This window comes from Cucurbita pepo, chromosome 7 (genome assembly GCF_057944985.1).
Source record: "Cucurbita pepo subsp. pepo isolate OVF chromosome 7, ASM5794498v1, whole genome shotgun sequence".
NCBI classification, from domain to species: Eukaryota; Viridiplantae; Streptophyta; class Magnoliopsida; order Cucurbitales; family Cucurbitaceae; genus Cucurbita; species Cucurbita pepo.
The window spans coordinates 11,769,081-11,791,869 of NC_141804.1; the positions used below are offsets into that span (position 1 = coordinate 11,769,081).

The 22,789-nt window shown below is 35.5% G+C and overlaps 3 protein-coding genes and 1 pseudogene across 9 annotated transcripts; 3 read left to right on the forward strand and 1 right to left on the reverse strand.

The window, feature by feature from the left end:
• The first annotated feature begins 116 nt into the window (after window positions 1-116).
• LOC147792117 (uncharacterized) lies at window positions 117-4,804 on the forward strand (annotated as a pseudogene). The gene is made up of 4 exons (XR_015421594.1): window positions 117-246; window positions 746-803; window positions 900-960; window positions 4,717-4,804. The product of XR_015421594.1 is annotated as an uncharacterized LOC147792117 (transcript).
• Window positions 4,462-9,070, forward strand: LOC111798227 (hexokinase-1). Its single transcript, XM_023681252.2, has 9 exons — window positions 4,462-5,082; window positions 5,761-5,911; window positions 6,001-6,183; window positions 6,789-6,863; window positions 7,030-7,185; window positions 7,301-7,399; window positions 7,502-7,632; window positions 8,037-8,118; window positions 8,401-9,070. The coding sequence occupies exons 1-9, from the start codon at window positions 4,811-4,813 to the stop codon at window positions 8,746-8,748; spliced, it is 1,497 nt and encodes a 498-aa protein (XP_023537020.1). The 5' UTR covers window positions 4,462-4,810; the 3' UTR covers window positions 8,749-9,070.
• A 426-nt stretch (window positions 9,071-9,496) lies between these two features.
• On the forward strand, window positions 9,497-12,447 carry LOC111798229 (phosphatidylglycerophosphate phosphatase PTPMT2). The gene is made up of 6 exons (XM_023681255.2): window positions 9,497-10,115; window positions 10,746-10,868; window positions 10,939-11,032; window positions 11,107-11,189; window positions 11,273-11,362; window positions 11,696-12,447. Exons 1-6 carry the CDS (start codon window positions 9,921-9,923, stop codon window positions 11,963-11,965), a joined length of 855 nt encoding a protein of 284 aa, XP_023537023.2. The 5' UTR covers window positions 9,497-9,920; the 3' UTR covers window positions 11,966-12,447.
• Window positions 12,448-16,705: 4,258 nt separating this feature from the next.
• On the reverse strand, window positions 16,706-20,705 carry LOC111798108 (NAC domain-containing protein 75). Of its 6 annotated transcripts, none has more exons than XM_023681079.2 (7): window positions 20,650-20,705; window positions 19,329-19,564; window positions 19,038-19,218; window positions 18,069-18,691; window positions 17,576-17,824; window positions 17,353-17,445; window positions 16,706-16,850 (listed from the first exon to the last, which is right to left on the reverse strand). In XM_023681079.2, exons 2-7 carry the CDS (start codon window positions 19,446-19,448, stop codon window positions 16,758-16,760), a joined length of 1,359 nt encoding a protein of 452 aa, XP_023536847.2. In that variant the 5' UTR covers window positions 19,449-19,564; window positions 20,650-20,705; the 3' UTR covers window positions 16,706-16,757. The 6 variants fall into 6 exon arrangements, with proteins under 6 accessions (XP_023536847.2, XP_086981301.1, XP_086981300.1 ...); XM_087125175.1 differs by having other exon boundaries at window positions 17,353-17,439; window positions 20,650-20,700; XM_087125174.1 differs by lacking the exon at window positions 20,650-20,705 and adding an exon at window positions 19,850-20,191.
• Between the last annotated feature and the right edge of the window lie 2,084 nt (window positions 20,706-22,789).

A 22,789-nucleotide genomic window follows, 5' to 3' on the forward strand; every position in this document is an offset into this window, starting at 1 on the left:
AAAATGCTGTTGGGTCCATGGGCCTTTCTATTTCAGCCCAATATACGCTTTTTTAATTAAATAGTTTCAAATATTGTATTTAATATTGTATTTTCTTATGACTGAAATACCCCTAATAGAATTATAAGTTTTTATGGGCTCTTCTCGAAAGGAACGGAAAGTTTCGAAGCCGCGAAACGACCGGGAAATTATGGCGCCTTCGTCTCAGATCAAGCGGCGGAAAACCCATCAGACGCCATTGCGCCGGTAATTCTTGCATCTCCTTTACGGCCACCGCCTTCGTTTAAGTGGACAATATCATCTCTGTTCGTTTCATTTTGTTTTCCTTTTGCTGTGAGTTCTTAATGTTGAAGCACCACGGATGCGAGGGTTTAAAGTTTTGATGGTTTGAGAGATTACGACATAGATGTTTGTTACTGCTGATGGTTTGATAGACAATTTCGGTAACTGATTTTGATTTTAAGGTGTTTCAATTTTTTAGGTTTCCAAGCTTTGTCTCTGTTAGATTGAGAAATGGAATTTGCGATTGTTTTGGAGGATTGAATGAAATTATCGATTAAGAGATTTTAATTCAAGGTGATTTTGATGTTTTTATTTTTGGATGATTATCGAAACTTCTGGATTGGATTTCATCTTGCTCATTGATCTTTTCGGCGTTGAAATAAAATACAAAAGAACAGCGGCATTTTGTATCAGGATTTAATGATTCTGAGATGAGTTCATTCGTAAAACTCTCCTATTGCAGAACTTTATCTTCAGCTGTTGTTTAGAGAGGAGTTTCAGCATCAACCAAAGGCTCAACGGTGAGATTTTTCTCTCTTTGGTTTCGTTTTCGTAGTAAACTCCCATGGTTATTTATCAAACTTCAGTTTGCTTATGAGGATTTTGAATTTGCACAGTTTCCTGCTGCTAGTGGGATTGAATTTAGGATCCAACAGGCCAAGCAAGATGGTTGCACAGGTAATTATAAGATCCTTTATTCCTCATTTTGAAATTTTCTTTTGCCTGTTACTCTTTCTCCTGCTGAATTAGTTGAATAGTAGTTTCTAATCTGGTACTGCTTCTACCAGATTCTTATAGCTGATATGTTTTTGTGATGTTTGATCCATTTCGAGTCCCTACCCTATCCGCGACCCTGAATCAACTCTAAATATTTTACTTATTTATTTATTATTTTTAAATAATATGAAAATATAGTATAATATTATTAATAATAAATACACTATATTATATTTTCAATAACATCATATATATATATATATATATATATATATATATATATATATATATAATTTTTCAGAATATCTTTAAAACTGTGTGTCTATACTGTTTTTTAGTTTGTACTTTTTTTTTTTTTTTTTTTTTTTTTTTTTGTATTTAATTGTATGATATAATAACTTTTTATATTAAATTTGTAATAAAATGTTAAATATTTTCAAAAAATATTTATTTCAATAAAAAAATAATGCTAAATTTAACATAAAAGTGGGGATTGTTTTTTTCACAAAGTCCAAAGGAGGATTTGGACCTTTATAAAAAAAAAATGTTAAATCATACCCTTTACTTTTATAAATAAATAAAAAAAAAAAAAAAAAAAAAAAAAAAAAAATTCTTACAGTAAATATTTGAACGAAAATCATAAGTTTAGAGGAAAATTTTATTTTTTTAAAGTTTAAAGGTGTTTTTAAAGTTTTTTTAAAATTTCAAAAATAGTTCTTAATTTTTTATAAAAGTCAAAGGAATATTTTTGAAACCCTTTTGTAAGTTTAGATTATTTTACGAAATAAACATTAGTAGTTTTTCATCCCAAGTTAAACTAATTGTAAGAGTTTTTTTTATAAAAAAAATTTTCAAAGTTAAAATGTATTTTTTTTAGACTTTTTCAAATTATTATTAAAACTTTTGATATTTTTGAGATAAAATTGAAAATTTTAAGTTATTTTTATTAATTTAGCCTATTTTCTTTTAACCTTTAATTTTCTACATGGTGGTGGACGGTGAACTCTCGGGTGTAAGTGTCAAATCATATAATTTCGATCACTATGATTAGGCATATTCTCCTTCTCCATGTGTGAGGTTCTTGTGAGTGTACCAATTAAGTGTTGAGGGGAATAAAGTGGGAACAAACCATTATGCTTCTTTTGGTCTTAGAACCATTCGAACCATTCGAGATGAAAAAGATTTAGAGAGTTGGGTGCCCCAAGCAAAGAAATGTGGCTATGTCTTATCTTACTGAACAACTTTTCTGTTCAAAAAGGAAGCCTTATATTCTAAGAACACTAATCTCTGAAAGAGTTGGCACCCTGTAGTTAAAGAAAATATTACCCGATTAGCACAAGTATAATGTGGTGAAAAGAGCCTCAGGTTTACAACTCTAGGATTGTGGGGATCGTAAGAGCTTCTTCATGGATTCTTCTGTTGGTCCAATCAAATTTTCTTCGTCTTAGTATCTTCTTTGGCTGCCTAATTAAGACATTGGATATGTCGAAATTACTTCTTCACTTTAGATTGAAATTTTAAATTCATTTTACACCTAGAATGTAAATACCTAGAATGTAAATGACTATCATAGATTGAACTTGTTCTCTCTTATTTTCTTAAATCTTTATGACCACTAACTCAATTCATGTTGTTTGAAACACATGTTTATTTTGTTGTCTATTAACTATTTGTGCAATTTTGATTTAATTTTGGAAATCACTGTCAGATGCCCATTAATCAAATTTGATCTCTAAAAGGATGAAATGTTGAAATTTTTTCTGTGGTAGAATGAAATGTCATGGGAATATATAATTAGGAAGGCAAATGAATTCTAGGGTAAAAAGAAAATTTTCTAACTTTTACTAATATTCACTCTAAATGTCTAATTTCATCAAATTGTACTACAAGCTTACAATTTTAATTTCAAGTTGGATAAAAATGATCTAATTTTATTCTCAGATAAATCAGATAAATTTTTGCTTAAAAATTTGTAAATGAAAAAAATATTTTCACTTCTTGTCCATGCGTATATATGAAGTATATATAGTATAATATATATGTATGATACAAAATAGATTTTAAATAAATATTATATTAAACTTTGTGAGTTTTAATTAAGATATCTTATCCTTAATTTCTGCAATAATTATGCTTAAATTTTGTTGAAATTAGTGAGTTTATGGATTAAAGTTAGTGAATTGAAAAAAAAAAAATAAAAATTTGAATGGTTCTTTTAGATAGATTTTTAAAATTGAAATTTTTGAGTGAAAATTTATGCAATATAATAAACTTAGGAGGGTAAATTGTTTTTTTTTTTTTTTTTTTTTTCCTCTCAAAATTCTAAGATTGATGGTTGGAAGAGTTATTTAAAGATTTATATGGACAGCTTAGAAGCTCAAGTCAAATTAATGGCCCAATAAGCTAATCAGTGAAATAAACAATTTTGTTGGGAAAATGAATTCTCATTTTCGAAGTCCGATAATGGGTAGGGTGCTTTTAGATGCGATTGAAATTTTAACTTTACTGTTGCATGATCTTTTCTCAAGACACCCCAAATCATATCCAAACAAATAATTCTTTTTATTTAAAAAAATTACACTAATTAATAAATTATGGATAATTATCTATATATTCCATATTTGCACCTCAAATACTTATTACCTATTATTGCTGGAATCAGCATTTTTGTTTATAAGATGTCCAATCAACAGATTCAAAACCAGATAGGTTTTTTAAAAAAAAAATTTAAAAATAAGAACTAATTTAGGAAATATTTTCTGAGCGGCCATTTTTTTATATCCATCCAATTTATTTACAACTTATAGTAAAAAATAAATGAGTAATTTTAAAATATGAATAAATTTGATCGTTTTCAATTATTTTCCACCAGGTTTTTATCAGAATATTTTCCCCCCAATTTATTAGATTTCAGTTTTTGGAGTCTTAATAATATAATGTTGGATAAATTACAGTTTCTTAGTTTTCTTTTTAGTTTGATCATTTGGGTGGGAGATTGAACCAAACTTTTTTTATATTGTGTTTGATTTTTGGGCTTATAATGGATGAAGATTATTATTAATAAAACTTCCATAGATTTGAATCTACCTTACATGTTCGTTCTTCTTGTAACCCATGAAATTAAAAGATAAATAAATTTATGGAATATCTCAAGTTCTTTTCTTTCTTTGAATTAAAGTTTCTAATTTTAATTTTAGAGAGAGAATTCCGTAATGGAGTCTTATTCTTATCTAAAATAAAAGTACTAAAAAAGCATCAAAATTGAAATCTATATCAAGTTTAATTCAACATAAGAAAAGTTGAAAGCTGGATACAAAAAAGGTGCTTGTAATTTACCAAGTTGTTGGTGCTTATAATTTACCAGTTGTTGGTGCTTATAATTTACCAGTTGTTGGTGCTTATAATTTACCAAGTTGAAATCTAATAGAACATAAGGATTTGCATGTATGTAAACAAACTAATTTTCCCCCACGGAAATGGTTGAATGATTAATATCTCTTAACAGGGTTTTTGTTAGGTGTTGATTTCACCGAGAAAAATGTCGATTTTACTGGAAATTCGCTCAAATTCTTTGGGTTTCCTTCTAAATCACCAACTTTACTATTTTCTTTTTCAAAAATACATTTTTCCTCCATTTTTATTAATTCCCATAATCGCAAATTCATCACAGGCGCCTACAAGACTATAAACTGGTAGAACGCTTTTTGATGAATCTAGAATTTCCCTGATCGAGAAACAGGAGTGGCAAAGTTTGCGGCTTTTGCCTTCGAGCCTGATCTTCTCATTTTTGGGTTGTTTCCGTTCATTGTCAATGGGCAGGGTTGCGGTGGGCGCGGCGGTGGTCAGTGCAGCGGCGGTCTGCGCGGTGGCGGCGCTTGTGGTGCGCCACCATATGAAAAACTCCGGCAAATGGGCTCGAGCAATGGCCATTCTGAGAGAGTTCGAGGAAAAGTGTGGAACCCCTATTGCGAAACTCAGGCAGGTGGCCGACGCCATGACCGTTGAGATGCACGCCGGCCTCGCATCCGAAGGCGGCAGCAAGCTCAAGATGTTGATCAGCTATGTCGATAATCTCCCAACCGGGTAATGCGAATTATACTTTACTCAACCACTTTTGATTTCCTTCTGAATTTTATTAGATCTATTTGTTAGTGGTGTTTGTTGGAGAAATTTTAAGATAATGAAGCCTTTTACTTGATGAAACGAGTTCGAATTTATGAATGTTTTTCTCATTTCGTTGTGAACTTATTGTTTTTTTAGCCCAGGCAGTGGCTTAAAAGACGACGAAACATTTTTCTTTGTTGTTTTGTTTGTATTTGAGGTTCTTTCTGTGATCTAGAGAGTTTGAAGTTTCTGATTTTTTTCATGTACGAACATGCAGTCTTTTCCTAGATCTGTCTTGATGTTTTTAATATAATGTTCATGGTTTTTATTTTAATTGTTGATCTGTTGAATTTAACATTAATTCTTTCATTTTGTTACTATGACATATACCCCTTTTAATTAATTTTGTTTTTCAATTTCTCTCGGTTTCAAATCTCGATTGGTTTTCCTTTGAAGTTATCTCAATGTATTCGTTTTACTTATAATCGTAATTGGATATCCCCACTACAAATTCAATATGCAAAGTTACTGGGATTCAAGAAATGTATGGAGTGGTTCCAATCTAATTTGATATGGCATATACTTTTCCATGGATGATATCTTTAAAGTGACATTTTTTCCAAGCTGTGAATTACTTACTTTTCCCTGCAAGTTTAGAGATGAAAAAGGGCTCTTCTATGCATTGGATCTTGGCGGTACAAATTTTCGAGTGTTGCGTGTGCAGTTGGGAGGGAAGGACAAGCGAGTTGTTAAGCAAGAATTTGAAGAGGTTTCAATACCTCCACACTTGATGACTGGATCTTCAGAAGTTAGTATTTTCCTCTTGAATTTTTAATATGGATTTCCTTAGGATGGAGCATAAGCGGAAGTATCTGGTGCTGGTTCTGGTTCTGTCAGGCTCTATTTGATTTTATAGCTCAAGCACTCGCAAAATTTGTTGCGGAAGAAGGCGAAGGCTATCACCCAGCCCCAGGTAGGCAGAGGGAACTGGGTTTTACCTTCTCCTTCCCTGTGAGACAAACATCAATATCGTCGGGGACACTTATTAAATGGACGAAAGGATTCAACATTGAAGACACGGTTAACCCTAAATCCTTAAGCTTTGTTATCATTCTTTTATGTTGATATGTTGCCATTCGTTGGACCCTTTAGTCTATGTAACATTGTCATTATATCTTTGTTCTTAATAAGTAGCATCAAATCCATACAGATGACTGGCATTATCATTCAGAAAGAAAAAAAAAAGCTGATTAGCTTAATATTTCTTTTTAAATCATATAGGTTATTTTCATTTGAATGAGAAGAGGATTGTGGAAACTAAGATAATCAATTAGTTCAATACTTCATTGACTTGTGTAAAATGTCCATGCTTGTTCTATGCATTGAAAATGGGGCACATATCATAGAAAAGTAAAACCATCTTCTCATGCTAAATCGTCATAGATCAGATAGTTTCTCAAAGGATTGTCATTGGATCATGGATTTAGAATATATACACACACCATACAAAAAAGTTCATCGACATTTAGATAAATTATATTTGATCTTCACTGTTCATTGATTAAACGATTGAATGGGTAAGAGGAAATATACGTCACCAGGAGTTTGCAATGCACCGTGAAACTTTGATTTTTAAGTAATGGATCTTTCTTGAAAGTTGACCATAATTTGCCATGCTATTTCAGGTTGGGGAAGATGTGGTGGGTGAATTAACAAAAGCCATGGAAAGGCAGAAACTTGACATGCGTGTAACAGCTTTGGTAATTCGATAGTTCAAGTTTTTTCCTACTTTTCCCTTTTCCGATGCTGATGCTCAATGTTCCGTTTTGCACTATGATTTCATACTTTCATATTTCTGTGTGAGTTGGTGAGGGGGGGTGCGGGGTGTGGGTTTCTGTATGTGACTTTGTCCTTTCTGAGATATAGGTAAACGACACAATTGGAACGTTAGCAGGAGGTAGATACCATCATAATGGCGTAATTGCTGCTGTGATTTTGGGCACTGGAACAAATGCAGCTTATGTAGAGCGTGTCCATGCTATTCCCAAGTGGCATGGGCTACTTCCTATGTCAGGAGAAATGGTTAGTGGATTGTGTGTTTTGTTATTTGTTTTTTGATTGTAATAATTTTACAGTCCGATGATGTGCATGAATTCATCAATGTATTGATGGTACCTGGGACGCTATATTAATGCAGGTAATTAACATGGAATGGGGTAACTTCCGGTCCTCGCATCTGCCTCTTACAGAATTTGATCAAGCATTGGATACAGAGAGTTTAAACCCTGGAGAACAGGTAAGATAATTCTTTACACAACACCTTCATTTGAGAACTACGCAAAAACAAAAAGGTTTTCAGAATATGCGTTGAATAGTTCTCTCCATTTCTACTTGTCAGATTTTTGAGAAGTTGATTTCTGGTATGTACTTGGGAGAAATTGTTCGTAGAGTTTTGTTAAAGATGGCTGATGAAGCGGCTCTCTTTGGTGACACTGTTCCACCCAAACTGAAAATTCCATTTGTATTGAGGTATACATACACTAACCATCTGTCCCTCATTATATTCGCTTCCTTGTAGATTGATGTTGGCGTTTACATTCTGTAATAACATTCCAAATCTGAAATGATAATTGTTGCTAGTTTATGTTTTAGCCGGCACTTGCTATAACCGATAATGGATACTTATTGCCCTCGCTGTTTCTGGCTGATGATGGAGATCTGAAACTAATTCTTCAAACCTGAAGCTTAAATTTCTTCCCTCATAAATGGTTTAATTGTATTATGGGTCTTCATGTATGGCTTGTGTTAATGAACTTGGCTGTTAGGGTAAACTTCAGATTTGAATGGACTGTCTAAAAAGTTATCCCGTAGTGCCATTTTAGTCTAGTCTCAAAATTTATCCCGTAACTTTTAGCCGCTCCAAAAATGTGCAGGACTCCCCACATGTCTGCCATGCATCACGACTCATCGCCTGACCTCAAAGTTGTTGGAAGCAAACTGAAGGATATTTTAGAGGTAGGGTGCTACTTCAAAAGATCTCTTTGCGTTTAGTTTAATATATGGAAGTCATGGTGACCATTTGTCTAGAATTTAATATCCTACAAGTTACCTTACTTTGACGACCAAATATAGTAACGTACAGTTAGACTATTGTCCTATGAGAATGTTGCATGCTGCTCTAAATACTGTTGTCCTATGAAAATGGTTGAGATCCGTGCATGCTGATCTAAACACTCACGTATTAACTCGAATGCATAAGGTTTACTCATTATTCTTTTCCTTTTGCTTTGCTTCCAGATACCAAATACCTCCTTGAAAACAAGAAAAATCGTAGTGGAGCTCTGTGACGTAGTTGCCACGCGGGGCGCACGCCTATCTGCTGCTGGTATCTTAGGAATCCTGAAGAAACTTGGAAAAGATACTGTCCAGGATGGAGTGAAGCAGCAGTCCGTTGTAGCAATGGATGGAGGGTTGTATGAGCACTACACGAGATTCAGAACCACCATGGAAAGTACACTGAAGGAGCTACTTGGAGATGGGGTAGCTGAAAACATCGTTGTCGAGCATTCGAATGATGGTTCTGGCATCGGAGCTGCACTGCTCGCAGCCTCTCACTCTCAATATCTCGAGGCATACGAAACCTAAGGGAAAAGGGTCAAATCGCAGGTAGTATGCTATGTGGAGTGGTAGAAGCTTTAGATTTTGTTGAAATTTTCTGCTTTCCATTTCACATTATCTCACTTTCTGATGCCTTAGACCCTAGCTGAAGAGTTCATTCCCGATCCTTTATTTATGGTTATTGAGAGCATATGAAACGCACCAAAGTTTTTGGTCGGATAAACCTTAAAAATGTGACCAAACAAAGGGAGCGTGTCGGAAAACCGACGCTCTAAGATAATTTTTCGTGGTTGCTATGCAAATAAAAAGGGCATAAGCATAAGCAATGTGGCTGTGCTGCTATTGAATTTGGGTGTTGTAGTCAAAGCATTCAAGTGTCTTTTCATATTATCTTTTCTTCACATTTGCAATGGTTGTCCTAAAAATGAAAAATCTATTAACTAAGCAATTGATTTCATCGCATTTTGTCGTCATGTCGTCTATTTAGGTTATTTAGGTTATTGTGTGAACAAATGGTCATGTCGTCTATTTAGGTTATTTAGGTTATTGTGTGAACAAATGGTTTACTTTATAGCTCGTAGTGTGAACAAATGGTTTTTTATAACCGCCAAAATAAGGTTGTCCACAATTTGATATATCATTAAATAATGTATTATTTGATTCCATCAAACTATACCTAAACATCTTTATTGAATGAAAGTTGGTATGAACAAACCCCACACCAATAAATCACTAGAAATTTGGACATTCTAAAAAGATACGTTCAAAAGAAAGAAAGTAAGAAAGAAAGAAAGAAGAAATAGGATGATTATCCTCTCAGTGTACAGATGCCACCTAACAGTCGCACCAAACTTGGGGAATGAATTTAGAAAAGCGTCTTCTTGTTCTTCATTGACTATTCCCTTTCCATAATCTTCACGTTCTGCGGATGATTCCATCGCACTTTTTTTCTCTCTCTCTTCTCAGATCGACTTACAGTGGACGGATTCTCTCTCGATCACTCTAATTTGGTCGATTCCTTAATCTGTGGTGTTCGATTTCCATTTCTATTTCCTTCGCTTTCCAATCGATTCCCCTTTTGCTCCAATTTTCCACCATCGTCATGTTCCTCCACCCTCTTTGACTCTCGTTTCTACTGAAATTGCGTGGAATTTGAGTTTTTTGATTTGATCATCTGGTATTGGGAATTGGTTGTTGAGATGAAGATAGTGGAATTGGAAGATGCTGGGACTGATCGGGAAGATGAAATCGGTAGCGGTCAGATTGTGAAGGTGGATGCTAAAAGAGCTTTGGTTGGGGCTGGGGCTCGAATCTTGTTCTACCCTACCCTCTTCTACAACGTGCTTCGAAATAAAATGGAAGCCGAATTTAGATGGTGGGATGAAGTCGATCAGGTTTGATTTCTGCGTTCTTTTACTTGTTTGCTCTTGATTTTGCTCCATTCTGATCAATCCATGAATGGATTGTTATGTTCTTGATTTGAGCTGTTTGACTTTCCGGACAAGAAAGCTTTATTGTCTGTATGATGGATTTGATTGTCTTCAGCCCTCGAGCCTCTCCAGAATTCCGCTCGCCCCAGTCCTTAGTACCATTGACAAAGGAGAACAGTCCCCTGTTGTTGATAGATAGAGAGCTTACCGTCACGCCCCTATATAGTTGCGATTGTTTTCTGTGAAAAAGCATGCTTAATCTATAGTGTAACCGTACTCTGTCTACAAAGATACAGGGAACGAGTTACCTACTCTTAACGGTTGAAGCGAACTCGAATCAAGTCTAGGATTCGAAACCTACGACCAATTGGTTAACAGCCAACCACTCTACCACTAAGCTACTGAGGAACAACAGTAAATTAGGTCTCATTCTCAACCCCTGACCAATATGAGCTCGAGGACATATCGTAGCTGGTAGTGATAGCGGAATGAGAGAATCACAAGAACTATGGATTTGTTTGTATGTGATTATGTAGTTTTTGTTGTAGAGTTGTGTCTGTTATTAATGTGAACGAATTTGTTCTTCCTTGCCAGTTTCTTCTGCTGGGTGCAGTGCCGTTCCCCAAACACGTGCCGAGATTGAAGAAGCTCGGTGTTGGCGGCGTGATCACTCTCAATGAACCTTATGAAACATTAGTTCCATCTTCCTTGTATTATGTGAGTCCTGAGTTTGTTGTTTGAATATCCATTTGATGCTTCAAAGTTGTACTAATTGAATGTTGTGCAGCGCCACGGAATTGACCACTTACAAATCCCCACCAGAGATTACTGTTTTGCTCCTAAATTTTCTGATATTAAACGAGCTGTGGACTTCATTCACAGTGAGCTACTTTCTTACCTCATTTCTTCCTCTGTTTCTTCCATTATGTGTGCTATACATGTTGTTTGTCTTTAGGAAATGCATCGTCTGGTAAAACGACATACGTCCACTGTAAAGCAGGACGAGGAAGGAGCACGACCATTGTGCTTTGCTATTTGGTAATCTCATATGTACCCTTCTGTGCAGAACCTCTGTATAGTAGTGAGTCGAGATTATGTTGATTTGCTTCTTTATTTTTCAGGTCAAATATAAGCACATGACCCCATCTGCCGCCCTGGAATATGTGCGCTCGAGAAGACCACGCGTGTTGCTCGCCCCATCGCAGTGGGAGGTAAAAGAACTTACTCCTCAAACCTTAAAATTGTTTAGATCATAAGCTTGTGGAAAGCCACATAGTTTCTAGTCTGTTGATTGAGCAATTCAATTCAATAGCCAAGTAGAAGTGTTTTCTGATAATGTAACGGCTTAGACCCACTGCTAGCAGATATTGTCTTCTTTGGGCTTTCCTTTTCGAGCTTCCCCTCAAGGTTTTTAAAACGTGTCGACTAAGGAGAGGTTTTCACACTCTTATAAAGGGTGTTTCGTTTTTCTCCCCAACCGATGTGGGATCTCACAGACAAGCTTTGCCTCATCATGGGTTCTTTTGTGGTATTACAACACACAGGCTGTTCAAGAATACAGCAACCGTCGTCCAGTTACGAGTTCTAGCTCACCCTCAGGAGGAGATGCGGTGCTCATTACGAAAGACGATCTAGAAGGATATCATGGTACGTGCATCGACGGTGCGGGTAGACAACTTGCAGTTGTCCCTAGGATGGGTAAGTCAAAGCCAATGATAGCAAGGTTGTCCTGCCTCTTTTCCTCTTTGATAGTTCATGGCAGTAGTGGATCTCTCGTTAAGCGTCTGCCCGTGTCGGAGGCTCGTGCTTGTTGATGACCAACTTACATCACAGCACACCACCCGCTCGCTCTTGTTTAGAAGCGTCATGGAAGTAAGAAACAGAATCAAATCAAACAAACGTTGTTCGTCAAAGCACATAGAACACACGAAACTACAATTAGGTTGTACATAACTGGTACGTCGAAATTTCCCTTCCCTTGAATTATCTTATGAAGAAAACCATGTGGTTTTTGGTTTTTGCTGATGGTAAATATTAAGCTTGTTGGGTATGGAGTCGAAAGTGGTATCGACCTTACTTGGGTTGTATACCGATGTCCTTTGGTTCGATGGAGTCGAAAATGTAAGCCACAATCCATGTCAATTGGGTTAAAACTTTGTGAATGAATGGAGCCTACTTGACCAACTATTGTGGTTTGGTAACGCGTCTCTATCCAAAATTACTCCTTTAGATATCATTATTGTACTGGATAGTTGCATTTAAAGGTGATGAAGTTGGTCGATTGGGTTACTGTTAATTATTTTCGTAGAATTTACTTCATTCTTGTTTTAGTTAAGTTGACTTGTTTAATCGAGTTTGGTATAAATTAAACTCATTTATAGGTTTAATGAACCTTGAATGAACTAAAAACTATTAGAACCGAACTTGAGATAAAGCTAGCCTAATCAAAGAAAATGCGAAGTAGAAACGGAGACGAAGCTAAACTAGGCTGTATTAGGTTCTAATGAAGTGTGATGCATTGAATCAAACAAAATCATTATGGCCGAAATGAACAATCATGTGTTCAAAATCATAACGTCTGAATTGAACCACACAATATCTTAAACTGATCCATGAAATTGCATGTCCAATTGGAGACAGTGGGCACGTCTTCTTCAACGAGATTTGGTGGTGCTTGCGACAAACTGAAATGCAGGTATGACTTCTATGAGGGAAAACAATAGCAAATTCGAGACAACCTAAAGACAATATACACAACATACAGTGGTATAATGAAAAAAGGGATCAAACGAGCATTAGGAAACCTAAGACCAACGAGTCCAAGGGAGATAAAGAAGAATAAAGACTTATTAGGAGAACGGTTTCTGTGTTCCCACCTTGCCTCATGGACATCTCTATTTGACACGCAAAGGAAATCAATGGTGGAACAGTTGAAACTTGTGAGAAGTGCGATTGATTTGCAAAGGAGAGACAAATGTGATGTGATTTTCAGGTATCAAAGCTATGGAAAAAGTCTTTAACTTCTATTGATGTCACTACCGAGACATCAACCGATGTTATCTCTTGATGTCCACGAGGGAGGTTTCTATCGATAGTAGGTTTTGTATTGACATTAGCCTTTTTGTCATGAACGAAACGTAGACCAACCAGTCCTCGTTGACACTTTTGCCGACGATTGTTTTTCATCAAAAAAACCTTTTTCAACTTTTTTTTTTTTTTTTTTTTTTTTTTTTTTTTACATTTCTCGATGTCCTTTGGCATCGAAAAAGAATCCAAATTATACCATACCTTAATTATGAACTTCCAAAAAGTTACCGAGAATGGTTTTAGATTAAAGATAAACATTTTGTTCTGATATCGTCAAACATACCTCAACTTCCTTAAACAACCATGAGAAACGAGATTCGAGATAGAAACGAGGATTACTTCCATCCTACTCAATTCAGACTTAAAGATAAAGATCGTCTGCGTCCCATTTTTGATACTTGATCTACACGTTCTACCTCTCCATTATACTTAGGGCCTAAGTAAAGTACTTTACAGGATGTATTGTCTATATATATATATATCTTATAAGAAATTTTAAAAAATAAAACATAGAGAATAAATAGATTATGATTAGTGATTAAAAAAAATAAATGCAAAAAGGGAAAGGGGTCTATGGCACTATGGAAGAATCCAATAAAAGGTTGAGTTTGGCCATGTTGTGATATTCCTCTTTGCACTAATATAATTCTTTCTGCAACTTCTTTTTGGGACCAAATCTGCAAACCAAAAAGATAGCCCTAACCCTAATATTATATCTTTACCATCTTTCCAAACCTATCGCCTCTCTAGGATCTTCTTCTCTCCATATTCGTTCGGGATTTTGCTAACCCTAGCTGCACGGAAACGGTAGGAAATGGCCTGTAACAACCTAAACCCACTGCTAGCAGATATTGTACCATTCGGGTTTTCCTCTTTCCAACCTATATGGTATCTCACAGGCCTATTAAATAACATTGTTAAGCTCAAAACGTGACGTCTATCTACCATGATTGCTCACTCTCTGAACACATCTCAAGTTCACAACTTGATATCTTGAACCATTAAGTCAGCTAACTCGTGGTGATTCACTCTATCTTCTTAACACTCCTTGTTAGCGTTAAACTAAGCTAACTTCAAATCTCTCGCTAATGCACGTAACTTTATAATCGTCCCGAAAACCGAAATTATAAGGAGAGAGAGAGATTTGGAAGATGATTAGCTCATTATGTAATGTCATTTTCAAATCCAAAAGCTTCTCTCATTCATAATTGTCTTTGTTCTTCCATTTCTATCATATTAATTCCATGCATGTCCTTCAGAATCAAAAAGAACCCAACATGCACCACGTTACTCTCTCTCTCTCTATATATGTATGTATATATATATATATATATATACACACACACACACAAATTTAGAGAGAGAGAGAAGCATACACTGCATCATATCTAATTATATATGAATTCCTTCAAAAATGAAATAAAGTTGGAATCTAGAATAGAATAAAGTAAAAAAGGAAGTAAAATGAGTGTCTTAAGCTACCAAAAAACACGAAATTAGCTGACATAAAGTATGAAACTCCATGCTATTCTGATACAAACAGAAAGATCCTCAAATAAAATTCCAATAAGAATAAAAAAAAAATCGATATCTCGAACGAAAAAAACGACGTATCGAGGCCTACCAACATGCATATAGACATAAATGTGCACCTCAAACACATAAACTCTTTTAAAGGCTGAGTCATGGTTGGATGAGAAAGAATAAAAGGGGAAATATAAAGCACATTCTATGATATGGAGAGCCACTATAAGTGATTTCCCATTCACATGTCTAAAGTTAATTTACTTTCTATGTACATTATAACAATCACATTACTCCCACAAACTTCAATAATGTGTAAGCTCTAAAAAAAAGGTTAAAAAAACACTTTTTCCACACAATTTTCGTCTAGACAATAACATTACAGTCCGCTTCGGCCTGTTATGTATCATCGTTAGCCTCACTTGTTTTGAGACAAAACCGCGTCTACTATGGAGAGGGTCTAGCCCTACTCCGACCAGTGACTGACTATATGATATCATTTGTAATAGCTCAAGTCCACCACTAGTTCTAGTAGATATTGCCCGCTTTGGCCCGTTACGTATTGTTTCAACCTCACAATTTTAAAACGTATCTTCTAAGGAGAGATTCTCACATCTTTATAAGGAATGTTTCGTTGTCATCTCCAACTGATGTGGGATCTCACAATTCACCTCCCTTGGGGACCCAATGTCTTTGCTGGCACATCATCCGATGTCTGGCTCTAATACCATTTGTAACAACTCAGTCCTACCACTAGGAGATTACGTATCGCCGTCAGACTCACGGTATTAGAACACTGATACTAGAGAGAGGTTTCCACACCCGTATAAGAAATGTTTCTTACCCTCTCCAACCGATGTGGGGTCTCCATAATCCACCCCCTTGGAGGCCCAGCGTCCTCGCTGACACGCCGTCGGATGTCTAGCTCTGATACCATTTCTAACAACAGCCCAAGCCCACCGTTAGCAGATATTGTCCGTTTTGACCATGTTGTCCATTTTGTCCCGTTATGTATCACCGTCAAACTCACGGTTTTAAAACACGTCTAATAGAGAGAGGTTTTCACACCCTTATAAGGAATGTTTCGTTCCCCTCTCCATCCAATGTGAGATCTCAAACATATTCGTTAACATATGCTTTCTAAACCTCAGAGTTTAAGAGGTCAAACTCGTGCCCGCCCTAAGAAATTAAACGACAATAGTGTAGAGAGGGCGGGAAAGAGAATGATTGGAATATAAAGATTTTGAAAGAGAAGCAACCACACAGTTGGTTCCCTTTTGAAAAGGATGAAAGTAAGTAATACAATAGCAATTAGTAGTAGTAGGAGCATGCAGCATCTTAATTTTCTCCAAAGTGCTCATAAAGTTGAAGATACATACAAAAACAAAAATTCAATCTTTACCTGTAATTGCATATCAACTTTCCTAACAACATAAACAATCAATGATAATAGAACCTCAACCTCAAGCTCAATGGGATAGAAACGCTTATCAATTTCTGGTGTATTTCTGTGTAAATTCCAAAAAAAAAAAGAAAAAACAACATAAAAACATGAACTGTACAAGAATTTCAAAACAAAAAAAAAAAAAAAAAAAAAAAAAAAAAAAAAAAAAAAACAATCAAAATTAAAGAAAGAATAAGTGATGAAGAAGATGATACTGTAATGATAACGGTGATGATTTTGATGCCTCTGACTGCATTTTTCTTGCTTTCATTCACCCTTTTCCTTCCAAAGCTGCACCTTTTTTTTTTTTTTTTTTTTTTTTTTTTTTTTTTTTTGCTTCTTTTTCTTTTTCCCCCCTTTTCTTTTCCAGCATGGAATTTGTTTAATAAAAAAGAAGACAAAGAAATGGGATTATTTTGTTTCGAAGGAGAAATCGAAGAGAGAAGTAATAATGTTGTCTGTCTGTCTGTCTTGTCTCTTCAAGGAAGAAGAAACTTGGGTGTTTTGTTTTGTGTTTTGTGTTTTGTTTTTTTGGTCCCTTTTTGGTTCTATCAATGATGATTTGGGTTGTCAGGGTCAGGCCAGAAAGGTGAGTACTTCATCCATTCTGCTGCTTCTTGAGCGTTGCTTCCCATGGTTGACTCCTACAACATCATAAACCATGCACAAATATTAGGGTTTACTTTCCCTTACACGTTCTCGTGTTGTTCGTATCGATAATTATGTTAATTATTCATCGTATCGATACAATACAAAATTTTGAACACGAAAAAGCAGAATAAGTTTCATTCCAAATTAAATGAAGCAGAATATATTCTGTTGTCTGAATCATTTTGAGCTTTGCTTTTTCCATATCATAAAATAAACACTAACACTTTGATTCTGAGAAGAAAACTATAATAAAAGAAAGAGATAAAGAAGGGGAGAGTATCACTGTTTCCTTACTCTTTAATTCAAAATTATACCAATAAAGAATTTCCATTTCTTTCCTTTTTCTTGTTTTTATTCATCTCCCTTTTACGTAAATATTCCTTCCGAGTTTTAGTTCCTAAATTTTCAAAATTTAGCATAATAATCCGTCAAAGTTCTCTATTTATAAATTTATTAGACACAAAATTTAAAATCTTAGACGTAAAATTGACTCACTTCTTTGATATTAGAGGAAGTGCAGCCCATTATGAGTTCTTCCAAACCAGAAGCAGACCTCCCTCCTAGCTTATGATGATGTTGTTGCTGTTGCTGTAAAGAAAACCCATCATTTTTTTTATTTTTTTTAAATAAAACTTTCTTTTCTCAAAGCTTATAATATTCCAAAGTGAAAAGAGTTTGTACGATATGCTAAATCTTTCACTAAAACAAAATTAGTTACCTGAAAGCTTTCGTTTTGCAGTATCAATGGAGAAACACGGTACGAGTCGTGGTCGAGAATGATCGAGGAATGGTGGAGAGGAGGCGGGCAGATGATTGTCGAGATTGGGTTTGAAGGTCGGGTGATTTGAAATGCAGTTGTCGCCATTGGATGGTGATGTTGCCGTTGAAGGTGGTGGTGACGGTGGTGGTCTCCGATGTCCTCGGTCGGGGCGGATTCTCTCGTCGTTGAAGCTTCTCCAATGCCAACCTGTGGAAGATATAGAACAAAGTAATTAAATTACAAAGTTTTGGTAATTTAGATGATGATTATAATAATGTTCCCTAAATCTCTAATTAGGCCCATGAAATTATGCTGCAAATGCAAGCAAAATGAGGTATGACAAAACCTAATTAGCTTATTCTTTCTAAATTGCACTTACACCCCTACACTACAAAGAATTACAAAAAATGGACTATTCCCTTCATTGCATGGAATCAAAAATCACACGAACCTCATCGAAGTTTCTCCTGAAGGAACCAAACCCAAAATGGTCGGCTTTGAATTGTTGAATGTGGTCCAATCCGCCGTAAGTGACGGCGATATGTGGCGGAGGACAAAGACCGCCACTGCCGCCTCCGCCGCCCACGGGAGACATTTCGTCTCTCGGGGTTGTCATTTCCCGAGAAGAAGAACAACTCCCGCTCCCACTCTCCCTCCTACTACTAAGAACAACATTGTCGCCAGTAACCTCTCCGATGCCGCCGCCGCTGCCCTTCTCGGCCGACGACCAGTTACACTGACGTGGCTGTGTCTGATAAAATATCTTAGAAACGACAAGCTCGCCTTCTTTCTCCTCCTCGTGTTGGCCCAAATGGTATTGGTGCATGACCCAGTTGGTTTTTTCGGGTTTTCGATTTTTTCCGAAGTTGGTGTAAAGTACGAGGATTTTCTTGCAGCCCTTTTGGCGGCCGCTGGCCATAACCGGTCGTGTTTTTCCGGTCTTATGCCACCGTGTTTCGCCGCCGCCTTGGAAGTCGCATTCCGTTTGGATTTTTCTTCGCTTTCTTGTTCCTGTGGTGTAGGCTTTTGATGGCCTGTGGAAGAAATGCCTACTCAACCCATCTCTTGTAACTCCTGCACCAACAAACCAAATTATTCATTTTAAAATTAAAAAGATTGGAATTTTTTTTTTTTTTTTTTTAAATTGGGACAAGAATTTATCAAAATTCCAAGTTGGTTGGCTTAGGTGCAACCATAATGCAAAATGGGTTTTCCTCTAAAGTCATATCCAACTTGAAAGGAAGAACAAAAAAAAAAAAAAAAAAAAACAAAAAAATCCCAACTGAATTGGATACATATATATAAGCAAACATAATTTCCCTCTTTATAAAAATTTTAAAAAATAATAATAAATTTGACTAAAAATATTCCTGTTTATCCAAATTGTTTTTTCTCATTTGATAGAGAGAAAAGGAATTACCAGGAAGCTTTTCAGGGTGAGTATAGCAAATCCCATCTTCACCTTCAATTGTAGGAATGAACTCATCGATCAAAGGGTGAGATTTGATATCATTTTTAGCTTCAACTTTAGCTTCAAGGTGTTCTATCAGTTCTTGGTCTGTCGGGTCAAATTTCACTCCTGCTGGTAGACCTAACCAATCCTGCACACTCCATTCCAAAATCTCCCAACTAAATCCCACCTAAACCCAAAACAAATATTGTTTTTTTTTTTTTACCCAAGTAAAAGTAAAAGGTGTAGTGTTTTTTTTACCGGCTTGGCTTCAAGCTTGTGTCCGCACCCTGGGCACTGCTTTGATCCGCACTTCTGATGCTCCTCAAGCTTGGCATCTATGAGATCAGAGCTGGTGATGCTCCCTAAACTGCTCTTCATGCTCAAACGTCCCTTTGATATTCTTCTTTGTACGCCGTCGTTTTAGAAGCTCCTTCTTCTTCTTCTTCTTCTATCTTTCAAGCTTGTTATCAACTTGGTATTGTGAATTCTCATCACTGTAAACAAAAAGGAGGTAACTTTTTGGAAACCCCAGTGATTGAATTTGAAATCTAAGAACTGGGTTTTGTTCAAAATAGAAAGAGGAAGAAGGGAAAGCTTCAATTTTGTTGAAACCCACAGAGAGGAGAAGATAAAAGCTATATACTTACTTACTTACTTACCCTAAAGAAAGAAACAAAGAAAGAAAGAAAGAAAGAAAGAAAGAAGAAACTGTGGATTTGGGTTTGGAGAGAGCTATAAGGTTTGCTTTAACAAGAGAAAGAAGAAGTAGAGAAGCAAACCAGAATTTGCTCTTAACTTTAACTGAACAGAGAGAGAGAGAGAAGGGAAAAGAAAAAGGTGAGCCTCAAAACCTACACAGAAGCTTTAAGGGTTTGGGGAAATTTAGAACAAAATGATATGATAATATCAAATGATATCATATGTAGGCGGTTTGTGGGAAAAGAAAGAGAGAGAGAGAGAGAGAGAGAGAGAGATTTGTAAAGGCTCAAGGAGCTGATCTCTGTCTGCTGCCTTGTTTGTTTCTTTTGCTTCAACCCTTGACTACAAAAGCAAAAGGCAAAAACAAAAACGGCCTTCTTTCACAGCTGTTAATCTCTTAGGCCCAATTCCTAAGGCTTTCGAATATTTCACTCCATCCATCCTATCTTTTCGTTTTGTTTTAGCCCACACCCACTTCTCCATTTTCACACACAACCCCCACTGTCTCTCCTCTTCCTTAACCAATTTAAACATAACTCAATTCGTTAACACATATATGTTTGATTAGAAAATTTGAGATTTGTATCTCATAATTTTGGTTGGGTTGAGAGGGTAGAAATGATAGGTTTTAGAGATGAAGATAAAACAACCGACTACCAACTTGAAGTGATAAGAAGCCTTGAACGTGGCAAAATCTTTGAGTACAAACTCAGATCCTAGAGAAAAAAAATTTAACAACCACCCACCTCTTGTTTTTGTCTTTTTTTCTATGTACTTTTTTTTTTTTTTTTTTACATTTTTTGCATGACTGTTTCACTTTCGAGCCTAAGTTTGTTCATGAGGAAATGCTAGAGAGAGAAAGAAAGAGAGAGAAACTCACATGGGTATCGAGCCGAGGTGCTGGTCATTATGCTTTTAGCCATGAATGTTGCTGAGAGAAAGAGAGAGAGAGAGATTAGAAGGAGGTTGCTTGATATGCAAGGCAAATGAGCAGTGTATTTGATGGACCACCACCACCCCTTTCAATTACATGTTTAAATAATCATATAAATATAATTAATCACATAACAAAGTCTTCATTCTCTCTCTCGAGATGGGTTTGTGAGGTATTGGAGTTAATTAATTAATTAGGGTTTAGAAAAGAAAAGGAAAAAAAAAAACTGTGGACAGGGAAATAAAAAGGGTGTGGAGCCCAGAGGGAATGACGTGGTCTAAAATTGGGAAATCTTGTGGCCCACAAAAGCAATTTGATCAGATGATGGTTAGTCTTCACGTTTATGACATACTTCCTTTGATCAGTCAAGAAGCAAATCATGATGAAGCTTCTTAACTATGATGTGTTCCCCCAGCAGATTTCTGCCCATGCTTCTTCATTTTGTCTCTCAACCCCTTTTCTTTTCTTTTCTTTTCTCTTTTCTTTATTAAAACAATTATAAAAAAAAAAAGACGCTATCTCGGTGTTCTTTGTTTGTCTACTACTCTTTATATTCGACATCTATTAACTCAAATACGTCACGCTCGAATCAATTTAGTGTTTGATTCTACACTTTTAAACGTGATTTTCACCATTTCTAAATCCCTCTCAAGTATTGTTTAAACAATGATCTTTCTTCAACATACCTCTATCTACTCGGTGTAAAAACTAAAGATATTAAGAAATAAAGTTCGCTCTTGTTCATCCTGTATAAGGAATTGTTCTTGGTAACTATAAAGGGAAAACATGAAGGATAAAGAGGAAAAAATGAAAATTTCCTATAATAGATTTGCCCAATGTAAAGCTTTCACAAATAGAGGAATAAATCATTGATGTCACATTTATTATAACAACTAAATACACCGGAGGTGTGAATGAAAATATATCTCAAGTACCTGGTTTGAAAGTTTAAACGAGAAGGTCATTCTTTTTCGTGCAAGAACAACCAAATTTTTTCTATCCATAAGAGTAAACTTGCATTTCTTGATGAGCCAACCTACTTCGTTCCTGTAATCTAAATCATATTTTAGAGCTAAGAAACTTCAAGTCAAGTCATCCTATTGCCACTTATCTTTTCAATTGATCAAACAAATATGCTCTTAAATTTAGCAACTTTGAATCAACAAGCCACTTGACTATTGTGAAACAAATCTCAATGTGCAAGATTTTTGGTCAAGAAAAAATGTAAGAAAAGAAGACAAATGCAAAAGCTAGAACTCTTGCTACAACTGGCAATATAACCTAAGGTCTGAAAAAAGCCACCAATGTACCTATTCCTATCTTGGGTAACACTAACCCTATTCTCTTACATTTGGTTTCTTTTTTGCTTTCAACCAAATTTTCTTTTGTTGCATTTGTTGTATTTATATACATGCATTAGTTTCATCTCTTTTAACACTTCTTTTCAAAATAAAATTAAAGCATAACTAAGTACTTAGGTGACATCACATTAAAGTCATTCTACATTTACATACAACTGTATACAACATCCCGACAGCACATAACTTTTACATGGGTATCGTATCACATCATTTTTTCTTGTCACAATCTAATCTAATTAATTAACATGGAAACTGAATTAATATGTTTATAATAAAAAGATATATAAAACAAAAGTACAAAGACCAAAACATGTGGGGACCAAGAATAATAATGTAAACTAAATATAAATGAATGGAAACGACGAAACTATCTTTAAACATAAATTACCGGAAATGAGTAGAGCAGTATATATTCTCCATAAAGATCTAAGTGGATTATACCCTATTCATATATGGCTAGTCACATTATCCATTTATGGTTGACATTGACTAATCAAGCAGTGGACCCACATCACATTGGCTTTCTCACACCAGGCATATATACTTTCTTATTGGGATATGAATCTTATAGTTTTATAGAGACCATAATATGACATATATGGTTTAATACGTATATTGTATATTCACGAGTAATAGAAGAAACAAATGTGACAAAAGAGGTTAACTAAAGTATAGTTCAATTAATTAAGGCATCAAATATATCCCGATTAAATTCTTCCACTAAA